At 48.2% G+C, this 25,184-nt stretch overlaps 1 protein-coding gene across 8 annotated transcripts in view; it reads left to right on the forward strand.

The window, feature by feature from the left end:
* IL1R1 (interleukin 1 receptor type 1) overlaps positions 1–25,184 on the forward strand; it is a 138,635-nt gene that overhangs the window by 86,117 nt on the left and 27,334 nt on the right. For 3 of the 8 annotated variants that reach the window (XM_070798377.1, XM_070798378.1, XM_019969438.2), the window contains 3 exons: positions 13,330–13,481; positions 17,204–17,303; positions 23,194–23,260. In XM_070798377.1, coding sequence (XP_070654478.1) covers positions 23,200–23,260 — 61 coding nt within the window. In that variant the 5' untranslated portion in view covers positions 13,330–13,481; positions 17,204–17,303; positions 23,194–23,199. Of the gene's footprint in view, positions 1–545; positions 682–1,272; positions 1,401–5,842; positions 6,039–6,306; positions 6,391–10,774; positions 11,148–13,329; positions 13,482–17,203; positions 17,304–23,193; positions 23,261–25,184 lie in introns of those variants that run through there. The other 5 variants (XM_070798374.1, XM_070798373.1, XM_070798376.1 and 2 more) reach the window with 5 other exon arrangements.

Here is a 25,184-nt window from a genome sequence, read left to right on the forward strand (position 1 = left end):
TGAGTTTTAAGCTTAAAAGCCCACGAGGTCTGGCCAGGAAGTCTGATACCAAGATTGGACCACATGCACTGCTGTTCTCTTGTCCGGGCCCATAAGAGTAACAGTAAAAGCAGCAGGTGATTTGTGGAGCATCAACTCTGCGCCTGGCCCCAGGTTTACGGCATTAGCGCCTTGAAACCCCACAACTGCTCCACGAGGTCGGTGCTGTTAAGATCCCTTTTCGCAGAAGAGGAAACGGCGGTTCAGAGAAGATCAACAAAGTGCCTGAGGCTTGCTGAAGGTCCGGCTTGGGGACAGGAGTGTGAGCGTACCTGGGGTCGAGAGCTCCACCGGAAATCGTGCCCAGGGGCCCCGCCGTGGGGGTGGGGGACATCCACGGGGCCTAGGTCACAGTGAGTCATCCCCTCTCTGTCCCGAGGGGCGCGCGGCCGCCGTCCAGGGTCCTGCGCGGGGATGCCAGCGGGAGAGTGGCGCCGGAAGGGGCCGGCGGTCTCCCAGTTCCGCGGTGGGGCGGAGTGGGAGCCGTCCCCGCCCCAGCGGAGCCGCGCCCGTACTTTCCCGGGCGCGAGGCGGAGCCGGCAGGGAGCGCGGGTCCGGGTCCCGACCGAGGGGATGTGATGTGCCGGCTCCCAGGGCGCCTCCGCCCGCCCGGCCTCCCCGCACGCGACCACCCGGCGCCAGGTAGGAGGGCGGGGGCGAGGTCGGGGGCGGGGGTGGGGGCGGGGGGCGGGAGGGGGACGACTGTCTCTTTGGCACCTTCGCGCGGGGCGTCCCCTTTCCCTGCACAGCGCGCAGAAAGCGAGCGTCCTTTCCTCCTACTCTTCGTTGTCAGTTTGTCTTCTAAGAAGGTGATGGCGGTTTAATCTGTGTTTTGTTGTTGTTCTTTTTGCGGGGAGGGTGGTTGTTTTTATTCCTGTGTGAACCAGGAGTAAAAGCTGTTCAAATCTGTCTTTGGGGAACTTGGCAGTCTTTCTGGAGGTTTATTCTAGGGTGTGTCTGTAAGTTGCTTGCAGGCGTTTTAGTCCTGCCAAGTTGAACTGGTTTGGGAGCGGCCCTCCTAGGGCTTTGGGCTGGAAAGGGTTGTCTCCTGGAGGAGATAGTTATGAATGCCCTAACCACCGTGGGGAAGGGTAAGTTGTGGCTCCTCCAGATGAAGGTTGACACTGAGTGGTGTAGCTACAGACACTAGGGTGACACTCATTCATAACAGGCATGCACCGCACTTTACAGTTTATAAGACCGTTTATACTTAATGCTCTTTTATCCTCCCAGCAGTCTCCCGAGAGACACGCGATTATCACCCTCCTGTTACAGCGGAGGAAACAGAAGCTTAGATGGGGTGATTACCTTGGTGGAGGGCTGGCACCCAGAAGGAGACAGAGACCTCTGGACTCCACATGGTATGTGCTAAGGCGCTCAGTCATGTCTGACTTTCTGCGACCCCATGGGCTGTAGCCGGTCGGGCTCCTCTGTCCATGGGATTCTCCAAGCAAGAATACTGGAGTGGGTTGTCATTCCCTTCCCGACCCAGGGATCAAACCCCCGTCTCTTGTGTCTCCTGCATTGGCAGGTGGGTTCTTTCTTACCTATTTTATATCCTATTCAGTACTCCATTTAGTATTTTGTAGTCATACCCCCTGGTGCTCAGATGGTACAGAATCTCCCCACGATGCAGGAGACCTGAATTCGATCTCTGGGTTGGGAAGATCCTCTGGAGAAGGGAATGGCAACCCACTCCAGTATTCTGCCTCGAGAGTTCCATGGACAGGGAGCCTGGCAGGCTACAGTCCATGGGTTCACAAAGAGTCAGACGTGACTGAACGACTAAACAACAGTTTACTTAACAAATGTTTACCGAGTGTCTACTGTGTGCTGGGTACTTCTATGCTAAGTACTGAGGATAGAGTAGTGAACAAGATGGGTGCTCATCGCTGTCCTTGATTGGACAGGAGTCTGCTTGGTGAAGTAGAGGACATTGGAGGTCTCTCTGCCTAATGGGATTCTTGGAGATTTGTCCCAGTGGACAAAGTGTGGTTGTCCTGGGCATCACTCGATACACTCTGGCTCAGCCGTGCTCCTGGACAGGGCCAGATGGAGAGCCTGTGACGGGGCTGCATCCGTGGCAGGTGTGTCCATCTGGAAGCAGGCAGAGAGGCCGTGGAGAGCGTCTCACTGATCCACGTGGCAAAGCTGGACAACTGCAGTGGAGCTCCCATAGCATGGGGTTAGGGAAGCGCAGGGGGATTCGTATGCCATCAACACGGACAAACTCAATGTGAACACACCGCTGTGAAGGACAGGAGTTGTCAGGGACTCCGCCTCCTGTTGCTCCCCGTCGGCTGCTGTCGGCCGGCAGTTGCCTGTGTTTTCCTGTCTTCCAGGGTGTCGGGTGGGCTGACAGGATCTGCACTGTGAGCAGCTTTGCCCCCCCTTGAACCCCATTAGGTGCTGGGGCCCCAGGCAGTGCTGGTGCAGCCTCCTGGCTGTGGCACGCGGGAACTTGCAGAGTGATCTCACCGAGTGTGGGATGGGGCTGGCTTCCCCAGGGCTGTGGGTCACCAGCATACTTTGGAGTTCAGCACCATGAATTAAAAATAGGGAGAAAGCAAAACAACAGTGGAGACAAGGACGTCGCTGGTGGTCCCATGGTTAAGACGTCACCTTCCAAGGCAGGAGGTGTGGGTTCATTCCCTGGTCAGGAGAGCTAACATCCCACATGCCACAGGGCCAAAAAACCAAACATAAAACAGAAGCAATGTTGTAATAAATGTTGTAATAAAGATGATACACATCAAAAAAAAATTTTAAGTGGAGACAAAGTGAAATCTAGAAGTGTATAAGGTAAAGCTTGATGAACTATGTACTTTTAAAAATTGAAGTATAGTTGATTCACAGTAATTCAGGTATACAGCAAAGTGATTCAGTTATTCAAAAACCTGCAAAATTCAGTTTGCAGATTCTTTCCCATTATTTTTTTAATTTATTTTTAATTGGAGGATAATTGCTTTACAGTGTTGTGTTGTCTTCTGCGATACAACAGCGTGAATCAGCCGTAAATATTTATATGTCCTGTCCCTCTTGAATCTTCCCCCCTGCCCTGCACCCATTATGGTTTATCGCAGGATATTGAGTAAAGTTTGCTGTGGAATACAGTAGGTCATTGTTGTTTATTTTATAGGTACTAGTGTGTACTTTAGGGGCTTCCCTGGTAGCCCAGATGGTAAAGAATTGGCCTGCAATGCAGGAGATCTGGGTTCAGTCCCTGAGTTGGGAAGATCCCCTGGAGAAAGGAATGGGAACCCACTCCAGTATTCTCACCTGGGAAATCCCATGGACAGAGGAACATGGTGGCCTACAGTCCATGGGGTCGCAAAGAGTTGGGCATGACTGAGTGACTAACACTTTCACTCTCCTTCAGTGTGTACCTTATTGGGTGACCCCAGTGGGGCTGCAGGAACAAAAGAAAGCACAGTGCTCCGTCCTGCCGGCTTCTCAGGCCCGCCCAGGGCACTCTCAGCACTGCTGGATGGGACCTCAGCGCAAACTAACAAGCATCTCGGGGTGTGCCTGGGGCACTGGCGTTCCTAGAGTCCCCAGGCTGGTTCTAACGAGTAGCTGAGGCCGACAACACCAACACGTTTTCCTGTAGGCACCTGGCATAGCACAGCCTCCCGTGTCTTCAAGATCAGAAAGAAGCACTCAGGAGATGCAAAAGCATTCCTGGTAGAGAGAAGCAGGCACTCGCTCCTGAGAGTCCCCATTTAAGAGGTACAGAGTACAAGTACATGTACCTGATTCCTGATTTTGGGCCATCTCTCAAATGACCCCCACTAAAGTGCAGTTTGGTAGCTGGGTTTCAGGGGGACTCAGGGTGCTGTTGATGGAGGAGCAGCTTGGCATTCCAGGCTCTGCACAGCTGGCTTCCCAAACCAGAGAACTCAGGAAGTGGAAGTGTCAGTCAGTGATGTCTGGCTCTTTGCAACCCCATGGACTGTAGCCCACCAGGCTCTTCTGTCCATGGGATTCTCCAGGCGAGAATACTAGAATGCGTTGCCATGCCCTAGTCCAAGGGATCTTCCCAACCCAGGGATCAGACCCAGGTCTCCTGCATTGCAGGCGGATTCTTTACCATCTGGGCCCCTAGGGAACTCATGGACCCCTGAAAATACAGCCAGTTGCTCCTGACCAAGAGTCAAATTGAGTCAGATGCTATCACTTTAGACCGGTGCTTCTCACCTCACTCAAAACCAAATATCCTCCCCCTTTTTATTTCTTTTTTTATTTTTTAAATTATGGAAGTATGATAACACAGTTACAGGACACTTGGAAAATATACAACAAAACTACATATAGTTGCACTATAAATTACAATTTTTTTAAGTAGATAAATTAATATTTTTAGTTGGAGTTTCAATATCAAATTCTCAAAAATTAATAGAATGAATAGAAAATTAGAAGGAAAAGTAGGCTTGCAAGGCACTATGAACCAATTCAACATAATTAAGATTTATACAGTTTTTGCACAACAGCAGCATACAAATTCTATTCAAGTTCCCATAGACTATAAATCAAGAGACACTGGAATATGTCCAGGGACATAAAACAAGGTGCAAAAATTTCATGGTCTAAATGAATACTCCCTTTTCATGAAAATATTTTAACCCCCCCTTTACAATTCTGAGTTGATATAATAAAACTTAGCTACAACATAATTTCCAAATAATATAGTAGCCTGTGTAAGGAATAAGTAAATTAATTTGGGTTAAAATGATGTATTTTGGTGTGTAGATGCTTGGGTAGGGGCCGACTGGTCTGACGAAGTCAGTGGTGTTTTATGCAGACTGAGTGCAGGGATACAGGACGCCTGCCCATGTAGCCTGGAGCAGACACATGGTCCACACACCCCTAGGTGAAGACTGACTGGTGATCAGGGTCTGAGTGGTGATGGGAGGCCAGTCTTCCCTCCATTTCCACAGTGATTGCATCCCAGGAAAATTCAGGATCTATGAAACTGTGCCAGCAAAATATATTTTATCCCAGTGGAGGATGGAGTAGGGGTGCCAGGCTCCCAAAGTGGTAAATGATGCTTCTGTCAGCGTGAAGGTCTGTGGGAGCCTGGAATTCAAGCAGGATGAGGGCCAGGTCTTCACTGTTGGGTGGGAGGGTGCTATTCCAGACGAGTGGTATCCATGGTCTCTGCCACTAAATGACCACCCAGAGAGTCCCCTTCCCCACAGTTTCCAAAATGCTCCCTTGAGGGGCATGCTGGCCCCATTGAGAACCACTGCTTTTGCTGCATCGGTTGGTAGTAAGTAATGAAAGCAGGTATGTGCCCTGAAACAGCAAGGCATCGACGGTAGCCGGAGCTTCCCAGGTGACTCAGTGGTAAAGAACCTGCATGCCAGTGCAGGAGACCAGGGTTTGATCCCTGGGTCAGGAAGATCCTCTGGAGAAGGACTGGGCACCCCACTCTGGTGTTCTTGCCTGGAGAATCCCATGGACAGAGGAGCCTGTCGGGGTGCTCTACATGGGGTTGCAGAAGAGTTGGACACGACCTAGTGACTAAACAACGAGAATAGCAGCAGGTGTGAGCTGGCCATCGGGGGTGCACACGCACTAACTGTCAGAAGGTTGGAGAGGAGATGATAGAAATCAGCTTGGTGGGGCCACGTGCATTACCAGGAGGTGCCTGCTCAGAGGCTCACAGGAACTTCAGAGGAGATGGAAATGGAAATGTCTGTATCCTGATGGGGGTGTTTCTGGTGTCTGCAGTTGTCCTGGTTTATGGGATTGTAGACTTAAGATTTGTTGTGTATTTCGCTGTGTGCATGTTTTACTTCAGTAAGAAAAAAACCCCACGAGTGAAAACACGGAAGGATTCTTGCAGAGACTGTCTGGTGCTCTGAGACTCATCTGTGGACCCCATTCTGGGAAGCGGAACTGTTCTCACCTGAGCAGGAGCCAGTGCTCCAGGCATCTTCTCTCTCCCTGTCGACTCTGCAAGTCTTGTGTGGCCGCTGTCCATCTCAGAGCCTTTGGCAAGTGTCTGGGTTGGGGCTGTGCCAGAGGGTAAGATGCTGGAAGAGGCAAGGCAGTGTGCTTAACACATTATTGACCAGAGGCATAGCAAAATGCCTTTTGTTACCCAGATGTTATTGACTGGAGACCTTTCAGTATTCACTTACATAACAATCTGCAGGCCACAGGCATTAGTTTCTGCAGAATTCCCCAGTCAACAGATTAAAAAGGCACCAGGGATGGAGACCAGGGTCACTTCCATCACTCAATCTGGTTTCTCTTGTCCAGGAACCCGAGGAAGGCAGAGTGGAGACCTTGCCAAACTCCAGCCTGGCGGTCAAGGGCGTTCCTGTCTGTAGCCTGCTTGTGACAGTAATCACTTCCCTCCGTGCCTCATTTTCACCTCTTCCCTGAAAACCCATGTGACACCACCAATATGGTGCTGTGTAAGAGCTGAATAGCTTAGGATTCCTAGCAACACCGGAAACCTCTGTGGCTATTTTTACTTTATCTTCATGTCCTATTTGCGATATCCTTATGATAAAACCCCCAAACTTTCCTTTCCCCGTTTGTTTGGGTAACTAAGTCAGTTCTGTGAGCTACACTTTCAGATCTGTCTGCTGATAGAAAGATTGCCAATATCTCAGGGGTTTTTGGACTTTGGGGTTTTGGGGGAGGATGTATATTCCTACCACCTCTGGTGGGATAGTTTTTTTTGGTCAGAGTCATGGAAAGCTCTTCCTCGGGGGAGGATCGGTGACGGCCATGCAGGTCATGTGGTCGAGGTTTAGGACGTGTCATTCATCTCTGCAGAATGGGGCAGTCATGTCACCCGGGAGCACGCTGTGGGGACCCCAGGAGGACACGTCCATGTTCTCCTTCCTGGTGCAGAGCCCGTCTGGGGTCTTCTCTGTCCTTGGGGTTGGTGTCCAGCCTTGTGGGTGTGTCAGGGGGGCTGAGGAGAGGGGACTGTGGTGCTCACCCAGGACAGTGCCTCTCAGATTTTACCTCCAAAACATTCCTCTTGGAAAATCAAGAGTGGATGCTCGGCTGAGCACACCATGATGTCACCTTAAGGGACGATTTTTTGTCTTGTGTTTTATCTCTTGGGGACTTTTCTTTCTGCTTCATGACATAGTCCTGTATCCTCTAATAGAAAAATTACTAATATAAAATAATTTGTAATTAATTTTATATTAATATAAATGTTTATGTTAATATAAGTTATTGATACATATTAATATAAAAGTTTATAGTATGTTTAAATATATATTTAAATCACATTTATTATTTTATATTAATATATTTTGTTAATGTATATATAACATAACATTTTATATTAATATAAAATAATAAATGGAATTCATTTTATATTAATATAAAAACTCCCCCCAGAAAATCCTCATGGAGAATCATTGCTACAGGAAGATAGACACTGAGCTCCCTGGCCATTTGCAGCTTATTTCTGGGACTTTGCTTTTAAGAAACAAAGACCGGTGTAAACACAGAATTCTAAAGTATTTTCCACCATCATGTAGTTCTCTGGCTTTATAAGTTCTTTTACTGCCTTGTCTTCAAAACTAACATTTTTAGTTTTAATAATGACTGTTTAATAGCTGGCTGAATGCTTGTCAGAGGTGAAGGTCCTCATTATGGGCTTCATTTTAATACCATAATCCATTCCCCATGCATGTTTCCACTAATTTTCCATAGAGCATGTGGGTGGTGACATTTCATAAGTCTTATAGTCTTTGCTTTCCCTGGGGACTCATACACCGCCTCTTTTTGTTATAGGTGAATTAGTTAGAGCGTCATTCTCTGAATATTTCTCCATTATGTCAGGCATACATGTAGGCTGTGTCTGTTAATGTTTGGGATGAGAAGTCATATTAAATGATTCCGTCTGTGTCTGTACAGGGAGACACAGAGTTTACAGGGAGATGCTCAGTGTGGAGAGTGAGTTGGCGTGAAGTGGAAATATGGAAACTACCATTAGGATTTCCTTTTTATGGCTCAGCTGGTAAAGAATCCGTGTGCAATGTGGGATATCTGGGTTCGATCCCTAGGTTGGGAAGATCCCCTAGAGAAAGGAATGACAACCCACTCCAGTATTCTGGCCTGGGGAATGTCATGGACTCAATAGTCCATGGGGTCACAAAGAGTCGGACACAACTGAGTGACTTTCACTTCACTTCCCTTCTGTATTGAGAGGCAGGGCTCTGCTACTTCAGGTCTCTGGAAGAGGGAGGGGCTCCTTAGGGCTACAATATGCCTCCTTGGGTTTCTGCAGAAACTTCCCTTAAACTCGGATAGGATAGATCCCACCCAGGCCCTGTATTTTTTGTTTGTTTGCTTTTGGTTTTGGTTGTGTGGCATGTGGAATCTTAGTTTCCCCGACCAGGAATTGAACCTGTGCCCACCCTCCACGCCCCCGCCCCGCCACACACACACACAGTGGGAGCACAGAGTCTTAACCATTGGTGTGTGTGCTTGGGCATGTCTGACTCTTTGTGATTCCAAGGACTGTAGCCCAGTAGTCCAGACTGTAGTCCAGGCCGCTCTGTCCACGGGATTCTCCAGGCAAGAATACTGGAGTGGGTTGCCATTTCCTTCTCCAGGAGATCTTCCCATCTAGGGATTAAACCTGTGTCTCCAGCATCTTCTGCATTAGCTGGCATATTCTTTACCGCTGAACCACTTGGGAAGCCCCTTAACCACTGAACCACCAGGGAAGTCCCCCAGACCCCATACTTTGGGGGCTTCTGCCCTGCTTATCAGCTGGCCACAGGCTTCTGCATGGCCAGGAGTCTTAGAGCTTAGAGGATGGTACAGAACCCAGGAGCCCTGGAATTCCCTGCCCAGATAGCCTGCCCTCAGATTCCAGGGTGGACGCAGGCCTCTTTCCCGATAGTCCTCTGTGGACTCCACTGCCTGAGGGCCTCCCTGGTCTGCAGAGTGGCCAGGGCTATATGCAGGGTGGGAGAGGGGAGGGTGGGGATGCCTGCCTGTGGGCACGCTAAGGGCCCCCACAGTATGGGATGGAGCTGGGGGCAGGCCGGGGAGTCAGGCTTGGAGCTTACTGTGGATAGAGACCCCCTGAACCCCACGTAGCAAGGCCCCCTGTAGGCCCTGTGTGGACGGTGCAGCCCAGACACATGTGTGTCTTCCTGCATCTTCTGTGTGTGTCTGCCGTGTGTGTGCCTGCCGTGTGTGCGTGCCTGCCGTGTGTGCGTCTGCCGTCTGCGTGCGTCTGCCGTGTGCGTGTGCCTGCCGTGTGCGTGTGCCTGCCATGTGTGCGCCTGCCGTGTGTGCGCCTGCCGTGTGTGTCTGCCGTGTGCGTGTGTCTGCCGTGTGCGTGTGCCTACCACGTGTGTGCCTGCTGTGTGTGTGCGCCTGCCGTGTGTGTGTGCCTGCCGTGTGTGTGCCTGCCGTGTGTGTGTGCCTGACGTGTGTGTGTCTGCCGTGTGTGTGTCCGTGGTATGCCACCTCAGCCCCTGCATGCCTGGCTTCTGTCCTGGAAGACAAGATTCACAATGAGGGGGAATTCCTCAGATACAAGAAGGAAATGCCTCAAGAATTAGAAGGCCTTAATAGTAATAGATTCTTTATGGCCACAAGGTGGGAGCAACTGTCCCCCCGCTGCGCTGGGACCCTGGGCCTTGAGGAAACCCCTTCGGTTCCTATGACACCATGTCTCTTTTCCTTTGTCTGCACCGAGTGTGCAGTTTCTTACCGTGATAGGAAGGCGCTATGGATGAAGTCCGCCATTCCCCGAAGTAGGGCTTTCCATGGGGCCAGTATGTTCATTGTAAATTCTGATACTTAGTCTCTGTTCTTAATTTAGCTCACGTTGAAGTTTGTCTTTCTGGATCTAGTAGGAAATTGCTTTATGCCTCAGATTTTCATTTTCACCTTATCTTTAATAAACCTGTAGCTGTGTATGTATGTTCCGTGGACCACCTAGTTATGCTGTGATGTGCTGGTTTCCAGATGTTATCCTCAAGAAGCAATGGCAGCTCTACTTGGGGAGTTGACAATGGCTCGCTGTTTCACGGAGTGTCATAGAAAGCTATGCCATGTTTTCACTCCTGGTGCACCTAGTCAGCAGACCAGACCGGTGGAGGTGGGGTGACTGGCCGAGGCTTCTGGTCACCCCACCCCTCCATGACTGCCCAGGTCAGACAGTGCCCTGGGTCAGACAGTACCCTGGGTACCTCAATGCACTGCCACGGCTCTGCACATCAGCTGGAAGCTGCGATGGAGACAATGTCAGCAAGTCTGGGAAATTTCATACGTAATAAAGGCAAGGGGCGGGGGGCGCTTGTTCATTTACTGGGGGAGTTAATCATCTTATTTTATGTGGAAAATTCACCAGAGAAATAACGTGGTGGAATAAATCAGTGACTGTAGATATTTTCTAAAAGGATAATTTTTATTTATTTTTCTTTATCGGTGTTTTGTTGCTTTACAATGTTGTTAGTTTCTGCTGTACAGCAAAGTGAGTCAGCTATATGGAGTCTTTCTGGATTTCCTTCCCATTTAGGTCCCCACAGAGCATTGAGAAGAGTTCCCTGTGCTGTACAGCAGGTTCTCATTAGTCATCTGTTTTACGCATGGTATCCATAGTGTGCACATGTCAGCCCCAGTCTCCCAGTTCCTCCCACCCCATTTCTTCCCTTGGGATCCATACATTTGTTCTCTGTGTCTACGTCTGTATTTCTGGTTTGCAAATAAGCTCATCTGTATGTTTTTCTAGGTTCCACATATATGTGTCGATATATTAAAAGCAGCAAGGAAAAAGCAACAAATAACAAATAAAAGGATATATTGAATTTTATTACAAATCGATTTCAAAACACCATTTTTTAAATCTTTGCTGAGTTTCCTCTGGATAAGGGGGGTGATGCTGACCCAGAATTCCTCGTGGCATTGAAGTGCTGCAGTCCAGCTCCTGCTCCCCAGTCCCTCGGACCTCCTGCCCCCTCCAGCTGTGAGCCTTTGTCCCCCGCCTTAAGCACTGGTGCACCTTCTCCCGGGCAAGTCTCAGGCATCTCCAGCCCCCGGGGATGGCTCCCCTCTGCCTGTCCTCTGACTCGTGGGCAGTGCGTGCTTCCCCTGCTTCATTCCAGGTGGGTGTTGGTCCCTTTTCGGTCTAGTGCAAAGGTGGTGGGTGGGTTCCTTCTGGCCTCCCTCCCTCTCTCTCTCCTTCCTTCCACCCTGACTTCTACACGTGTTATTGAACTCTTAGCACATGCAGGATGTGTAAGGGGGGGCCGTCCTCCGAGGACTGCAGGAGACTCAGGGGATCTGCCCTGGACCCTTCTTCCTTGGCTGGGCAGGGAGTTCCAGTGACTGGGGGAGCCGCCCAGCGTGGCCAGGGCTCTGCATCCCTGAGGCAGCCAGTGCGGGGTGTCAAGGAGAGCCTGTGTAACTTGGCACTCATAATTGTGGAGGAAGGGGGTGCGCAGGAGCCCGTGGGAGAGGCTGTTGATCAGAGAATCCACTCGGAGCTGATCAGAAGTCATAGGAGAAGCTGGCCGACTAGGAAGGAACGGATTGAATGACAGTCATGGGAAGCACTGTAGAGGCAGCAGGAGGCAGAAGGATTCAGGGCTCACAGATGAGCCAGGAGCAGAGATGGCCCGGAGCTGACGGAGGAGAAGGGCTGGGCCCTCATTCCAGGGAGATGGCCCAGAGCAGGGGTGGGTGGGGGCCATGTGCTGTAGAGCCGTCTAGTAAGATGGGGACTTGGAGGGGTGGTCCCTTCACGTGGAGTGACCAAGAGCCTGTGGTAGCCTATGTGACACATTTCACAAGGTCCGTGAGACTAGGGAGCAGAGGGCAGGCCATTCAGAGTGGATATGAAAATCCTTTTAAGAAGTTTCTGGGGCAAAGAGGAAGAGAGAAAGTGAAGTGGTTAGCGGGGTGTGGTGTCCACTTCTTTGCAGAAGATTTCCTGGGCTTCCCAAATAAATCCATTCTGCTCATCCGTCCTCCCCTTTCCCCACTCTGTTAGTTTCTCCCTGAGATCGTCCACAGGGCTCCCATCAGCTATGGTCATTCTGAGCCCGTCAACGGGAGGGGCTTGGGGATGGGTAGATCCTGGATGCGTGTCTTTGATCTGGTGCCTTATGCTTCACAGTGATGAGCTCTGACGCCTTGATGCGATGCCCTGTGCTTTCTCACAGTAAATCCAAAGTGAACAACAAGGGTGGCATTTAGCACATTTAGTCTATGTGGAAGGTTTGGCATTGAGTTAGGCTGTTTTACCCACTGGGCATTGAAAGCCCTTATGCTGAGGCTTTCCCAGCTTCTCAGAGGCCCAGGGAAATGATACAGACCTGAGAAAAAATAAAATATCAGACTCCAGAATACTAAAAGTAAACTGCAGACTCGGGAGTGGATGATGAACTGGCTGCAGGATGTCTCAGAAGGGCAGTCCCATCTCAGCTTTCTGAAGTTTTCTCAAATTATGTAACCCATCACGGATCACAGCCTTGTCGTGATGAAGGGGCTTACATAACTCAATGACACTATAAGCCATGCAGTGCAGGGCTACCCAGACAGAAGGGGATCAAACTAGTCAGTCCTATAGGAAATCAACCCTGAATATTCATTGGAAGGACTGATGATGCTGAAGCTGAAGTTCCCATATTTTGACTACCTGATGCAAAGAGCCAATTCGCTGGGAAAGACTGAGGGCAGGAGGAGAAGGGGGGCAACAGAGGATGAGATGGTTAGATAGCATCACTGACTCAGTGGACATGAATTTGAGCAAACTCCAAGAGATAGTGGAGGACAGAAGAGCCTGGCATGCTGCAGACCATGGGGTCAAAAAGCGTTGGACATGACTGAGCAACTGAACAGCACAACCTCAGTAGAAAATTATGTAATTTGGAATGCAGGTGTTAAAGAAGAGTGGAAAGGACAAGTGACGATTCGTAGAGGAAGCCTGTTTTTAAACAGGGCCTGGAAGTTTCTCCTAGCAGCTGGGGAGTTTCTCGGAGCGTGATTCTCAAGGTGCCTTAAGGTATGGGCTCCTTGAGGTGGTTTGACTCATTCCTGCGCCCCAGTGTACAGCAAAGTGCCAGGTGTGTGTTCAGTTAAAACAAACGAGGGGTTGTCAACCTCTGTACTCCTCACCCCGACTTGATTTCCTGAATGTTTTCTCAAAGGACGTGCTCTTTAAATGCGTGACTCACCTTTGCAAGCTTGTTTTGTTATTTTGGACACCTTGAGACCTGTGCAGTGGTGGATGACTTACCGTCTCCATTCGAGTTCACGCTCACGTGTGTGCTCTTCCTTCCCCAGGCAGCTGCGGCCCCTGAAGATGCCAGCTCCCTCCTAAGAAGTGGGCCCGCCTCCTACAGGAAACGACCTTCTCCACAGTGACCAGGCTGGTTCACCCCAGGGCCTCACCCGCCTTCTCTCATCAACAGCGGAAGCTTCCCACCGTGTTTAAGGTAGTTCTGGACTATCTCTCACTGTATACAGAATATTTTGTTTTTGTCGGTGTGTTTTTCTTTGGGACAGCTCCGTGGTTTTATCTGACTTCTGAAGGGGTCTGTGACCCTAGAAAGAATCACTGCCCACCCACTTTCCCAGGGTCACCCCCGCTTTAGCTCCAGCTGTGATCTTGTGATGGTGTTCCCAGTACAGGTCTGAGCTGTCTCAACTCCAGGTCGTCCCAGATCCCCTGTGGATTTCACTTAACTTTCACCTAACTCTCATGGTCGCAGGGTCTGTCATGTGGTTCCAGGAGACCCAGGCTGGTGGTGCAGCGAGTGACACCCCTGTGGGCATCTCCTCGGCTCTGTGGGTACTGGAACCCACCCTCCTCACCCTGCCCTGCCCCTTGCTGGCACCACACGAGTGACTCAGGGCCAGTGGGTCCCAGACCCACTCAGTCACTGCTTCTCTGGCTTACCTCCCAGTGAGTCTCACTTTGTTCGTCTGTCTCTGTTGGCTGCTCATGACTGCATCCCTGCTCAACCTGGATGGCCCCTCCTTGGCTGCCTGCTCTCCCTGCCTCCTCACTCATTTCCCATTTATATTCCACGTAGGTGCCAAAATTTCCATTAAAAAAAAATCTGATCGTACACTACTCTGTGGCTTAAAGCCTTTCAATGGTTGTTTTGCCACCTACAGATTCCAGTCCCCACTCCTCAGCAAGGATCTGCGTGTTCTGGGCTCTTTCCGCCTCTCTAAGCTTTGCTGCTTTGCACCTCAACTCTGACTTACGGTCAGGAATGTGATGAATCTCCCCTGTGCTCTCCCCCCATGAGGCTCACCTCACGCCTGGGGCAGCTGTCCGCATCATGGTGTGACTCAGTGGACATGCCCACTCTCCCTGCTGGCTGGTGAGCTCCTTGAGCCCCTGGGTCAGTATTTCTAGTCTTGTTCCCAGGACCAAGTATAGACATAGGCACGCAGTTGTTGTTCAATTGTGTCTGACTTTTTGTGACGTGATGAACTGCAGCATGCCAGGCTCCCCTGTCCCCCACTGTCCTCTGGAGTTTGCTCAAACTCATGTCCATTGAGTCAGTGATGCCATCCAACCATCTCATCCTCTGTTGTCCCCTTCTCCTCCTGCCCTCAGTCTTTCCCAGAATCAGGATCTTTTCAAATGAGTCAGCTCTTCACATGAGGTGGCCAAAGTATTGGAGTTTCAGCTTCAAAACCAGTCCTTCCAAAGAACACCCAGGGCTGATCTCCTTTAGAATGGACTGGTTGGATCTCCTTGCAGTCCAAAGGACTCTCAAGAGTCTTCCCCAACACCACAGTTCAAAAGCATCAATTCTTTTGCGCTCAGCTTTCTTTATAGTCCAACTCTCCTTCCAGTGAATATTCAGGGTTGATTTCCTTCATGATTGACTAGTTTGATCTCCTTGCAGTCCAGGGGACTCTCAAGAGTCTTTTCCAGCACCACAGTTCAAAAGTTCAAAATTCACAGTTCAAAATTCTTTGGCGCTCAGACTTCTTTATGGTCCAACTCTCACATCCATACATGACCACTGAAAAAATCATAGCTTTGACTATACAAACGTTTGTCAGCAAAGTGATATCTCTGCTTTTTAATATGCTGTCTAGATTGGTCATAGCTTTCCTTTCAAGGCATGTGGTAGATCTTCAATATACAGTCATGTGGTAGATATACCAATTGACTGTATATTGACTTTACTAATTCACTCAGCAGTGAATGAGTAAAGAAATAAATGGATACCTCAAAATAATTTTACCAGAACTTATATCTATTATCAGAACATGCTGCTGCTGCTAAGTCGCTTCAGTCGTGTCCGACTCTGTGCGACCCCATAGACGGCAGCCCACCAGGCTCCCCCGTCCCTGGGATTCTCCAGGCAAGAACACTGGAGTGGGTTGCCATTTCCTGCTCCAGTGCATGCAAGTAAAAAGTGAAAGTGAAGTCGCTCAGCCGTGTCCGACTCTTAGTGACCCCATGGACTGCAGCCCACCAGGCTCCTCAGTCTATGGGATTTTCCAGGCAAGAGTACTGGAGTGGGGTGCCACATGAGATGACTGATAACAGTGTTAACTCAGAGTGACCATTTGCGAGATGGTGTTCTAAGCCCTTCACATGTGGTAGCTCATTTAATCCCCACAATAGTCCTTTAAGGACAAATACTCTTATCATGGTTCCAATTTTATCCAAAGGGGGAACTGAAACACAGAGGCTGAGCTTCTATCCAGTGTGGGTATGTGGGATGTGTCTTGTGATCACATGTGAAAGTGAAGTGAAAGTGTTAGTCACTCAGTCGTGTCTGACTCTGTGCGACCCCCTGGACTGTAGCACACCAGGCTCCTCTGTCCATGGAATTCTCCAGGCAAGAATACTGGAGTGGGCTGCCATTTCCTTCTCCAGGGGATCTTCCTGTACATATGGCTGATGCCTAAATTGTGAGCGTCTTGAAGAGCAGGTTCTCATTTTATATTTCACTTGATTTACTTCGAATTTTTAAATCATATTTTATTTATTTTTGGCCACACTGAGTGGCATGTGGGGTCCCTGGTTCCCCGACCAGGGATTGAACCTGTGCTCCTTATGTTGGAAGTGCAGTCTTCACCACTGGACAACCAGGGAAGTCTCTATTTTGAATTTTTAAAATTATTTTTGTCTCTGGCACTCCCATTTTGCCTGGCATACAACAGAACATGAATGTCGCTGAGGGATTTTCTGACTTGGCCAACCTTTCAAGGACTCTCAGGGTAAAAGCTAGTCCGGTTTGGCTTTGCTCTTGGAATTTTTGTGTCACTTTGGGGCATAAGGGGGATTTTGTTAATTTTGGTTGGGAGCATGTTTAGCGTGGCCTTGGGTGGTGCCTCTTTACCTGCTTCTTCTCCACTGTCCTTGCTCCCTGGGTTTTGTGACTCTTAACCCCCATCCCATGGTTTGGAGCTGATCCCCTGGCCCTAGAGTCCTGGGAATGACAGGGATTCATCAGGGGATAGAAAGTCCCCTGTGGAGGGGAAGGGGGCGTCTCCCACCTCCTCCTTTTTCCCAGAACAGTTCCAGGACAGGTGAAGTAAAACCTGGACCCCTGGGGCTGGTCTTCTGTGTTTTATGATTCTGTGTATGTGCATTCTCAGTTGCTAAGTCTTGTCTGACTCTTCTGCCATCCCAGGGACTGTCTATGCCATCCAGGTTCCTCTGTCTATGGAATTTCCCAGGAAAGAATACAGGAGTGAGTTGCCATTCCCTTCTCCAGGGGTCTTCCTGACCCAGGGATAGAACCCATGTCTCTTGCATCTCCTGAACTGGCAGGCAGATTCCTTACCCTGAGCCACCTGGGAAGTGCTTTATGCATCTAACAGGATACAAAGGGCTCTGAAGTCATCATCACCTGTGTAGATGAGGAAACTGCACAAGGAGGAGTTATGTCCAAGATCACGCTGGTCTTGGACTGGTCGTTATTAAGCATTGCTTGCCCACAATTAATTTGGAGATACATCTTCAGACGCACACACTATGAATTCAGCTTGGCACCTTCCTTGTCTTCTCTGTCTACTCATCGAGCAAGCCAGAGCTTGTAACTAACAGCTGGCAGAATTCAGTTGATTTTGTGATGTCTTTGTCTCATTTTTAATAAACAAATATGGGTTATGGATTGACCTGGAACAGGTAATTGGGAAATGCATTAACCCTTTATTTTCTTCCTCTGTATTGTAGAGATTTAAAACACACTTCCTCGGGGTGACAGAGTTAATAAACCAGACGGCAGGACGTCAAAGCCTCCTATCTTATTTGATAATCTGAGTACCGTTTAAAGGTAAATATGATGATAATATTGTTAATCTCGATTATTTTGGGAGAAGGCTAATTTATGTGAATAAAATGTCAGAATTACAGGATATTTAAGGAATGTGGCCTTACTGCTCTGAGGTAGGTTTCAAGGCTTGAACCAGGTATAGAAGTCATTTTCCTCATGCTGAGGGTAAGTGGAGGAGAATGGGAATGGAGGTGTTTCTCAGGCTTGTGTGTGTGTATGTGTGTGTTCAGTCACTCAGTTGTATCTGACTCTTAGCGACCCCGAACACTGTAGCCCGCCAGGCTCCTCTGTACGTGGGATTTTCCAGGCAAGAATACCGGAGTGGGTTGCCGTTTCTTACTCCAAGGGATCTTCCCAACCTAGGGATTAAATCCAAATCCTGCATTGGCAGGCAGATTCTTCACCACTGCGCCATCTGAGACGAGGCTGGTCTCTCATGCTTAGAATGTCTTTTATTCCCTGCGTTTGCAGGCACACCTCAGAGATACTGCAGTTGGGTTCTAGATCACCACAGTAACGCAAGTCACACACTTGTTGTTTCAAAGCACATATAAAAGTTTATACCATACTGCAGTCTATTAAATGAGCAATAAAAAAGCGATGTATGTACCTTAACTAAAAAATACTTTATTGCTAAAAAAGTGCTGACCACCATCTGAAGCTTCAGTGAGTTACAGCCTTTTTGCTGGTGGGGCGTCTGATCTGCTCTCAATATTGATGGCTGCTGACTGATCACAGGAGTGGTTGCTGAAGATTGGGATGGCCATGGCAATTTTTAAAAAATAAGACAGCAAAAAAAAAAAAAAAATAAGACAGCAGTGAACTTTGCCACATTGATTCTTCCTCTCACTTGAACACTTAGAGGCCATTGTAGGGTTATTAGTTGGCCTAATTTCAATATTTGTGTCTCAGGGAACAGGGAGGCCCAAGGAGAGCACTGAGGGACTGCCAGTTGATGGAGATGCCAGAACACACAAAATATTTGTCAATTTAGTTTGCTGTCTTTTATGGACATGGTTCGTGATAACCCCAAAACAAATTACAGTAGTAACATCAAAGACCACTGACGAGCATAAACATAATAGAAATGAAAAGGTTTGAAATGTTGTGAGAATTACCAAAGTGTGACACAGACATGAAAGGAGCAGATGGTGTTGGAAACGTGGGGTCACTTTTCCAGTAGATGGGGTCAACAAGGGGTTGCCACAAACCTTGAATTTGTTTAAAAAAAACAAAACACAACATTTGTGAAGCGCAGTAAAGCGAAGTGCAATAAAATAAGATGTGCCTGTATTTTAAAAGCACATTGTAACATTTTTATACGTTTTAATACCACTTTTTAAAATTCATTTTTAATTGGAGGATAATTAATTTTTAATGTTGTGTTGGTTTCTGCCATACATCAACATGCATCAGTCATAAGTCACATATGTCCCTTCCCTATGGAACCTCCTTCTCACCTCTCACCCCATCCCAACCCTCTAGGTTGTCACAGAGCCCCAGTTTGAGTTCATACACCAAATTCCCACTAGCTATCTGTTTTACAGTAACGTATATGTTCCTCTAGGCCCTCCTGCGCCCGTGCAGCCACCGCTCCTTGGGTGTGGGGTAGCTCCTCCCGGCTGCCGCCCCTGGCCTCAGGCTGGGGGTAGCTCCTCTTGGCTGCTCCTGCCCTGTCACAGCCTGGCACTCTCGGCCGCCGCCCCTGGACTCGGACGTGGGGTAACTCCTCTTGGCCGCCGCCCCTCGGGCATGGGGTCCTCCTGTGCCCAGCCTGGCACTCTCGGCTTTGGCTCCTGACCTTGAACGTGGGGTAGCTCCTCTCGGCCACGTTATGTGCGCTGTCGCAGTCGCCCGCGCTGTGTGGAGGTGATGGAGTTCTAGTGGAGCTATTTCAAATCCTGAAAGATGATGCTGTGAAAGTGCTGCACTCAATATGCCAGCAAATTTGGAAAACTCGGCAGTGGCCACAGGACTGGAAAAGGTCAGTTTTCATTCCAATCCCAAAGAAAGGCAATGTCAAAGAATGCTCAAACTACCGCACAATTGCACTCATCTCACATGCTAGTAAAGTAATGCTCAAAATTTTCCAAGCCAGGCTTCAGCAATACATGAACTGTGAACTTCCAGATGTTTAAGCTGGTTTTAGAAAAGGCAGAGGAACCAGAGATCAAATTGCCAACATCCGCTGGATCATGGAAAAAGCAAGAGAGTTCCAGAAAAACATCCATTTCTGCTTTATTGACTATGGCAAAGCCTTTGACTGTGTGGATCACAATAAACTGTGGAAAATTCTGAAAGAGATGGGAATACCAGACCACCTGACCTGCCTCTTGAGAAACCTATATGCAGATCAGGAAGCAACAGTTAGAACTGGACATGGAACAACAGACTGGTTCCAAATAGGAGAAGGAGTACGTCAAGGCTGTATATTGTCACCCTGCTTATTTAACTTATATGCAGAGTACATCATGAGAAACGCTGGACTGGAAGAAACACAAGCTGGAATCAAGATTCCTGGGAGAAATATCAATAACCTCAGATATGCAGATGACACCACCCTTGTGGCAGAAAGAGGAACTAAAAAGCATCTTGATGAAAGTGAAAGAGGAGAGTGAAAAAGTTGGCTTAAAGCTCAACATTCAGAAAACGAAGATCATGGCATCTGGTCCCATCATTTCATGGGAAATAGATGGGGAAACAGTGGAAACAGTGTCAGACTTTATTTTTTGGGGGCTCCAAAATCACTGCAGATGGGGACTGCAGCCATGAAATTAAGACACTTACTCCTTGGAAGGAAAGTTATGACCAACCTAGATAGCACACTGAAAAGCAGAGACATTACTTTGCCAACAAAGGTCCATCTAGTCAAGGCTATGGTTTTTCCTGTGGTCATGTATGGATGTGAGAGTTGGACTGTGAAGAAGGCTGAGCGCTGAAGAATTGATGCTTTTGAACTGTGGTGTTGGAGAAGATTCTTGAGAGTCCCTTGGACTGCAAGGAGATCCAACCAGTCCATTCTGAAGGAGATCAGCCCTGGGATTTCTTTGGAGGGAATGATGCTAAAGCTGAAACTCCAGTACTTTGGCCACCTCATGCAAAGAATTGACTCACTGGAAAAGACTCTGATGCTGAGAGGGATTGGGGGCAGGAGGAGAAGGGGATGACAGAGGATGAGATGGCTGGATGGCATCACCGACTCAATGGACGTTGAGTCTGAGTGAACTCCAGGAGATGGTGATGGACAGGGAGGCCTGGTGTGCTGCAATTCATGGGGTCGCAAAGAGTTGGACAAGACTGAGCGACTGAACTGAACTGAACTGAATGTATATGTTTCCCTGCTACCCTCTCAATTTATCTCACCCTCCCTTCCCCCTTAAATAGAATATTTTTCAGGTAACATTCTAATGATTTCATGTTATCAGAATCTGGGTTTGTGATGTCTTAGTTAAAATATTTTGTGTTTGCAAGTAACTTATGGCTAGAGAAAATTAGGCAAGTCTCATCTTCTGTAAAACTAAAACGACATATATTTTTCCAAAGCATGAGATTATATGGTCTGCCCTGGACACTGCCCCCAAGGTTGGGTATAGAGGACAGCTATTTTTTAGTTCATTTTTTCAGCCATCCTGTGAGCACTTACCATGGGCTTCTGAATTCCCAACTCAGCACAGTGCTGGATGCAGTGATAGGGAAGCTGTGGTTCCTGTCCCCGTGGGGCTTCCTGTCCTGGGGTAACAGCAGTGACATACGTTATTACATTCATGCTGGTTGCTGTGGGGGCCCAGAGGAGGAAGGAATAGCCAGGCAAGTGTACTGGGGGCTCCCTGGGGTGGTGGGAGGAGGGTGACCCTGGTTGAGACCAGATGGATTGGGAGGGACCTTGGGAGGTGAAGGGCAGAGCCAAGCCAAGGGCTCTGGGGTTGGAGCACAGGGCAAGGTGAAGGCTGACAGTGGAGGGGCGGGGAACAGGGAGGCGGAGGCTTGAGTCTGAAGGGAGCAGTCAGAGCCTCAGCACCAAGGAGCTGTGCTCAGGGCTGTGGACTGTTTGGGGTGCACTGGGGAGCCAGTGCAGGTGTTTTGACCTGATCATTTGGTAATCTCTGGTTCAACCAGTTTGGTAATCCCTGGAGATGGACCAGTTAGTGCTGGCGAGAGCAGCTCTGGGGTGGCAGGCGTCAGGGTCACTGAGCCGGCATCTCTCATTGGGGGTGCGTGTGTGCACACGTGTGCATGCAGTGTGTGTGTGTGTGTTTGTGTGTGTGTGTGTGTGCATGCGTGCACATGGCAGAGTTGTCCCTATCACTGAGGTGGGGAGCAAGTTTGGTGGGGAGAATAAATTTGCTTTGAGGCCTGTGGAATATGAGGAATTCATAGGTTGTTGGATAAACTTGTACATTAGGGGCTTCCCTAGTGGCTCAGATGGTAAAGAATCTGCCTGCAATGCAGGAGATCTAGGTTCAATCCCTGGGTCAAGAAGATCCCCTGGAGATGGATATGGCAACCCACTCCAGGATTCTTGCCTGGGAAATCCCATGGACAGAGGAGTCTGGTGGGCTATAGTCCATGGGGTCGCAAAGAGTCAGATATGACTGAGTGAATTAACACTTTTCTCACTTTCATAAATTCATTGGAAGCAGGAGATTGGAGTTTGGTGCACATAATTGCAACTCCACCTCCACCCCCTGCTTCCACCTCAGGAGTACCGAACAGGAACATTCCAAAAGGAAAAGGGGCCTTCATGTGGGCTTGAGTAGTTTAGAAAGGTAGGCAAAAGGAGTATTTTTTTTTTCCTTTTTCAATTCCAATTGATATTATTTTAGTGATGTTTAATGGATAAGACCCTGGGCATGCTTTCCTTCTGGCATCAGTCAAATGCTTGACCTGATTATGCCCCCTGCCATGGATATGGACAGAATGTTATGAAATCAAAATCACAGGTTACCAGGGGCTTCCCTGGTGGCTCAGTCTGTAAACAATCTGCCTGCAATGCAGGAAACCTGGGTTCTGTCCCTGGGTCAGGAAGTTCCCCTGGAGGAAGAAATGACAACCCACTCCAGTATTGGCTGAGAAATTCCATGGACAGAGGAGCCTAGTGGGCTACAGTCCACAAGGTCGCAAGAGCTGGACGCAACTCAGTGGCTAAAGCACCACCAGGACCTCAGTTTAATATATAGCCCGGTGGCTGGTCAATGCCTGTTGTAGCTGCTGCTCTGTTGGTGTGGCTTCTCAACTATGCAGAGGGCTGTGGAGGTTTTTTTGGGTTTTTTTGGTAAGGTTAATACATGTTTATTGTAGAAATTTTAAATTGAAAGCTCTAGTAAGCCTTTTCTGGGGCTTACTAGAACAATCATAAGAACCAACCCAATTGTAATATATTATGTCTTGCAGTCTTTCTGGTTCATTTCTATGCAGCTGTGCCATTTCATCCAAAGGGTTTAGTGTCATACGTTATAAAGGGAAGGTGTGACCTTTGGCAGGATCTGGAAGTCTGGGGCTTTGCACATGGGTCCTGACAGTGGATGTGTTCTAGGCGGGCAACAGATCCATCTAAGTAGAGACAAGATGCTTTGATGGTCTAGTGAGTAGTCTACTTGGGATGAAGCATAGGTTGGATTTCGGGGAAATTTAAATGGAAATGAATGATGGCACAGATGATGGAAGTTTTGTTCATCTTAAATTATCTGAGCTTGTCCCCAGTTCTGTTAAAAATCTTCATCCTCCTTTTACCCATTTCGCATCACAAAGCATGATCACATAAACGATGTAGGGAGACTAGCCTATCAGTGTGACTTGGGGGTGAGGGTGAAGCCAGGTGGGGAGTCAATGTATATAGCTTTAGAGATTTGCGGTGAATAGTTACTTTTTAAATTTTTGTTTGTTTCTCCAGGAGAATATGAAAGTATTACTCAGGCTTCTTTGTTTCATGACTTTACTGATTCCTTCTCTGGAGGCTGGTGAGTAAAGCATTTCCTTGTGTTCGTGTCTAAGAAAATCTGTTACGTAGAATACCTGTGGTACCTTCCTTAACAGCATCATTTTTCTTACCTGTGTCTTTGGATTTCCAGGTCACAGAACTGTATTGCTGGATGCCCTTTCAACATCTTTACTTTTCATTCTCTCATTTGTCCATTGGGAAACTGAAGCCCAGGGAGGTTAGGAGCCCACGGTCATGAGGCTATTTCAGAGCAAGAGCTGTAATCCATACCACCAATATCTAGTCCAAGTCTCTCCCCACTTTGTTGCTGCTTAGAGTATGTTCTGGGGGTTCCTGGCTTTCATTTGGAAGAGGTGTAAAATGCAGTCTTTATGAACCCACAGCTGACAGTTCTTTATTGTTTCCATTTATTCATCTTTACTCTTCCCCTCTCTCTCTCTTACTGCAAATGCATTTAGCCCTACTATGTGCCAGGCTTTGCTACTGGGGCTACAACCATGAATAATCCAAACAGAAATATCTATCTGCATGGGGTTTACATTCCAGTAATGGACAGAGACAATACCTTAGATAAATAAATATATATTATGTCATATGTTGCTAAGTGTAGTGAGAAAAAAAAAAGCAGGAAAAGGAAGGTATAAAGTTTTGGGATTGGGGTGGGCAGAAGGTTACATTTTTTTTTTGATAGTGTGGCCAGCAAAGATCTCATCAAGAAGTTGACCTTTGACTTGACCCTGAAGGAGGGGGTCGAGGGAGCTATATAGACCAGGTTGGGGGTGGAGAAATATTCTAGGCAGCCTGTGCCAAGGTCCTGAGGCCAGGAGTACTGGCATGCTCCAGGAACTAAAATCCGCTGTGGCTAGAACAGAGTGAAAGGTGAGGGGTATGATTTGAGTGATAGAGATTAGGGGAGGGTTGACCATGTAGAGAACTTAGTGACCTTTCTAAGGATCTTGGCTTGTACTCTGAAATGGGAAGACTGTGTAGGTTTCCTGTTTAAACCTAGAGAGGTGATTTTTTTTTTTTTTTGGTTGCACTCTGTGGCTTGTGGGAACTTAGTTCCCCAACCAAGGGTTGAACCCAGGCCCTCTACAGTGTAAGTGTGGAGTCCTAACCACTGGACTGCCAGGAAATTTATATTTTACAGGCTCATTCTGGTTCTTATACTGTGAACAGACCATTGGGAGGCAAAGGGAGAAATAGGCCAGTTAGGAGGTGGTTACAGTGGTTCAGAAAAGCTATGAAGGTAAGCTATTCAAGGGTGACAAGGAGAATTGAATTGTCAGAGTCTGGATATACTTTGATGACAGAGCCAAGAGGATTTTCAGATAGAGTGGATGTGGGTGTGAGGGGCAGAGGGTTTTAGTCTGAGCACATGCAGAGTGGAGTTGCCATTGATGAGAGGGGGAAGGTCATGTGTTCAGACTGGACATGTTACGGCTGTTGTTCAGTTGCTAAGATGTGTCCGACTCTTTGTGACCCCATGGACTGCAGCACACCAGGCTTCCCTATTCCTTCACCATCTCCCAGAATTTGCTCAAGCTTATGTGCATCGAGTCGGTGATGCCATCTAACCATTTCATTCTCTGCCACCCTCTTCTTCTCTTGCCCTCAGTCTTTCCCAGCATCAGGGTCTTTTCCAGTGAATCGGCTCTTCACATCATGTGGCCAAAGTATCGATCTTCAGCATCAGCATCAGTCCTTCCAATGAATATTCAGGGTTGGTTTCCTTTAGGACTGACTGTGTTTTATCTCCTTGCTGTCCAAGGGACTCTCAAGAGTCTTCTCACCACAATAGCTGTTAGATGTCTACATAGTGATTTGAGCTGTCTGGAGCTAGAGATTGGAAGAATAAAGTTGAAGACCTTGGCAAGCAGCTGGTATTCGAACTCTGAGACTCAATGGGGAGTGAGGGTGGTTAGAAAAGAACAGAGTGTCAA

This window comes from Bos indicus, chromosome 11, assembly GCF_029378745.1.
Source record: "Bos indicus isolate NIAB-ARS_2022 breed Sahiwal x Tharparkar chromosome 11, NIAB-ARS_B.indTharparkar_mat_pri_1.0, whole genome shotgun sequence".
NCBI classification, from domain to species: Eukaryota; Metazoa; Chordata; class Mammalia; order Artiodactyla; family Bovidae; genus Bos; species Bos indicus.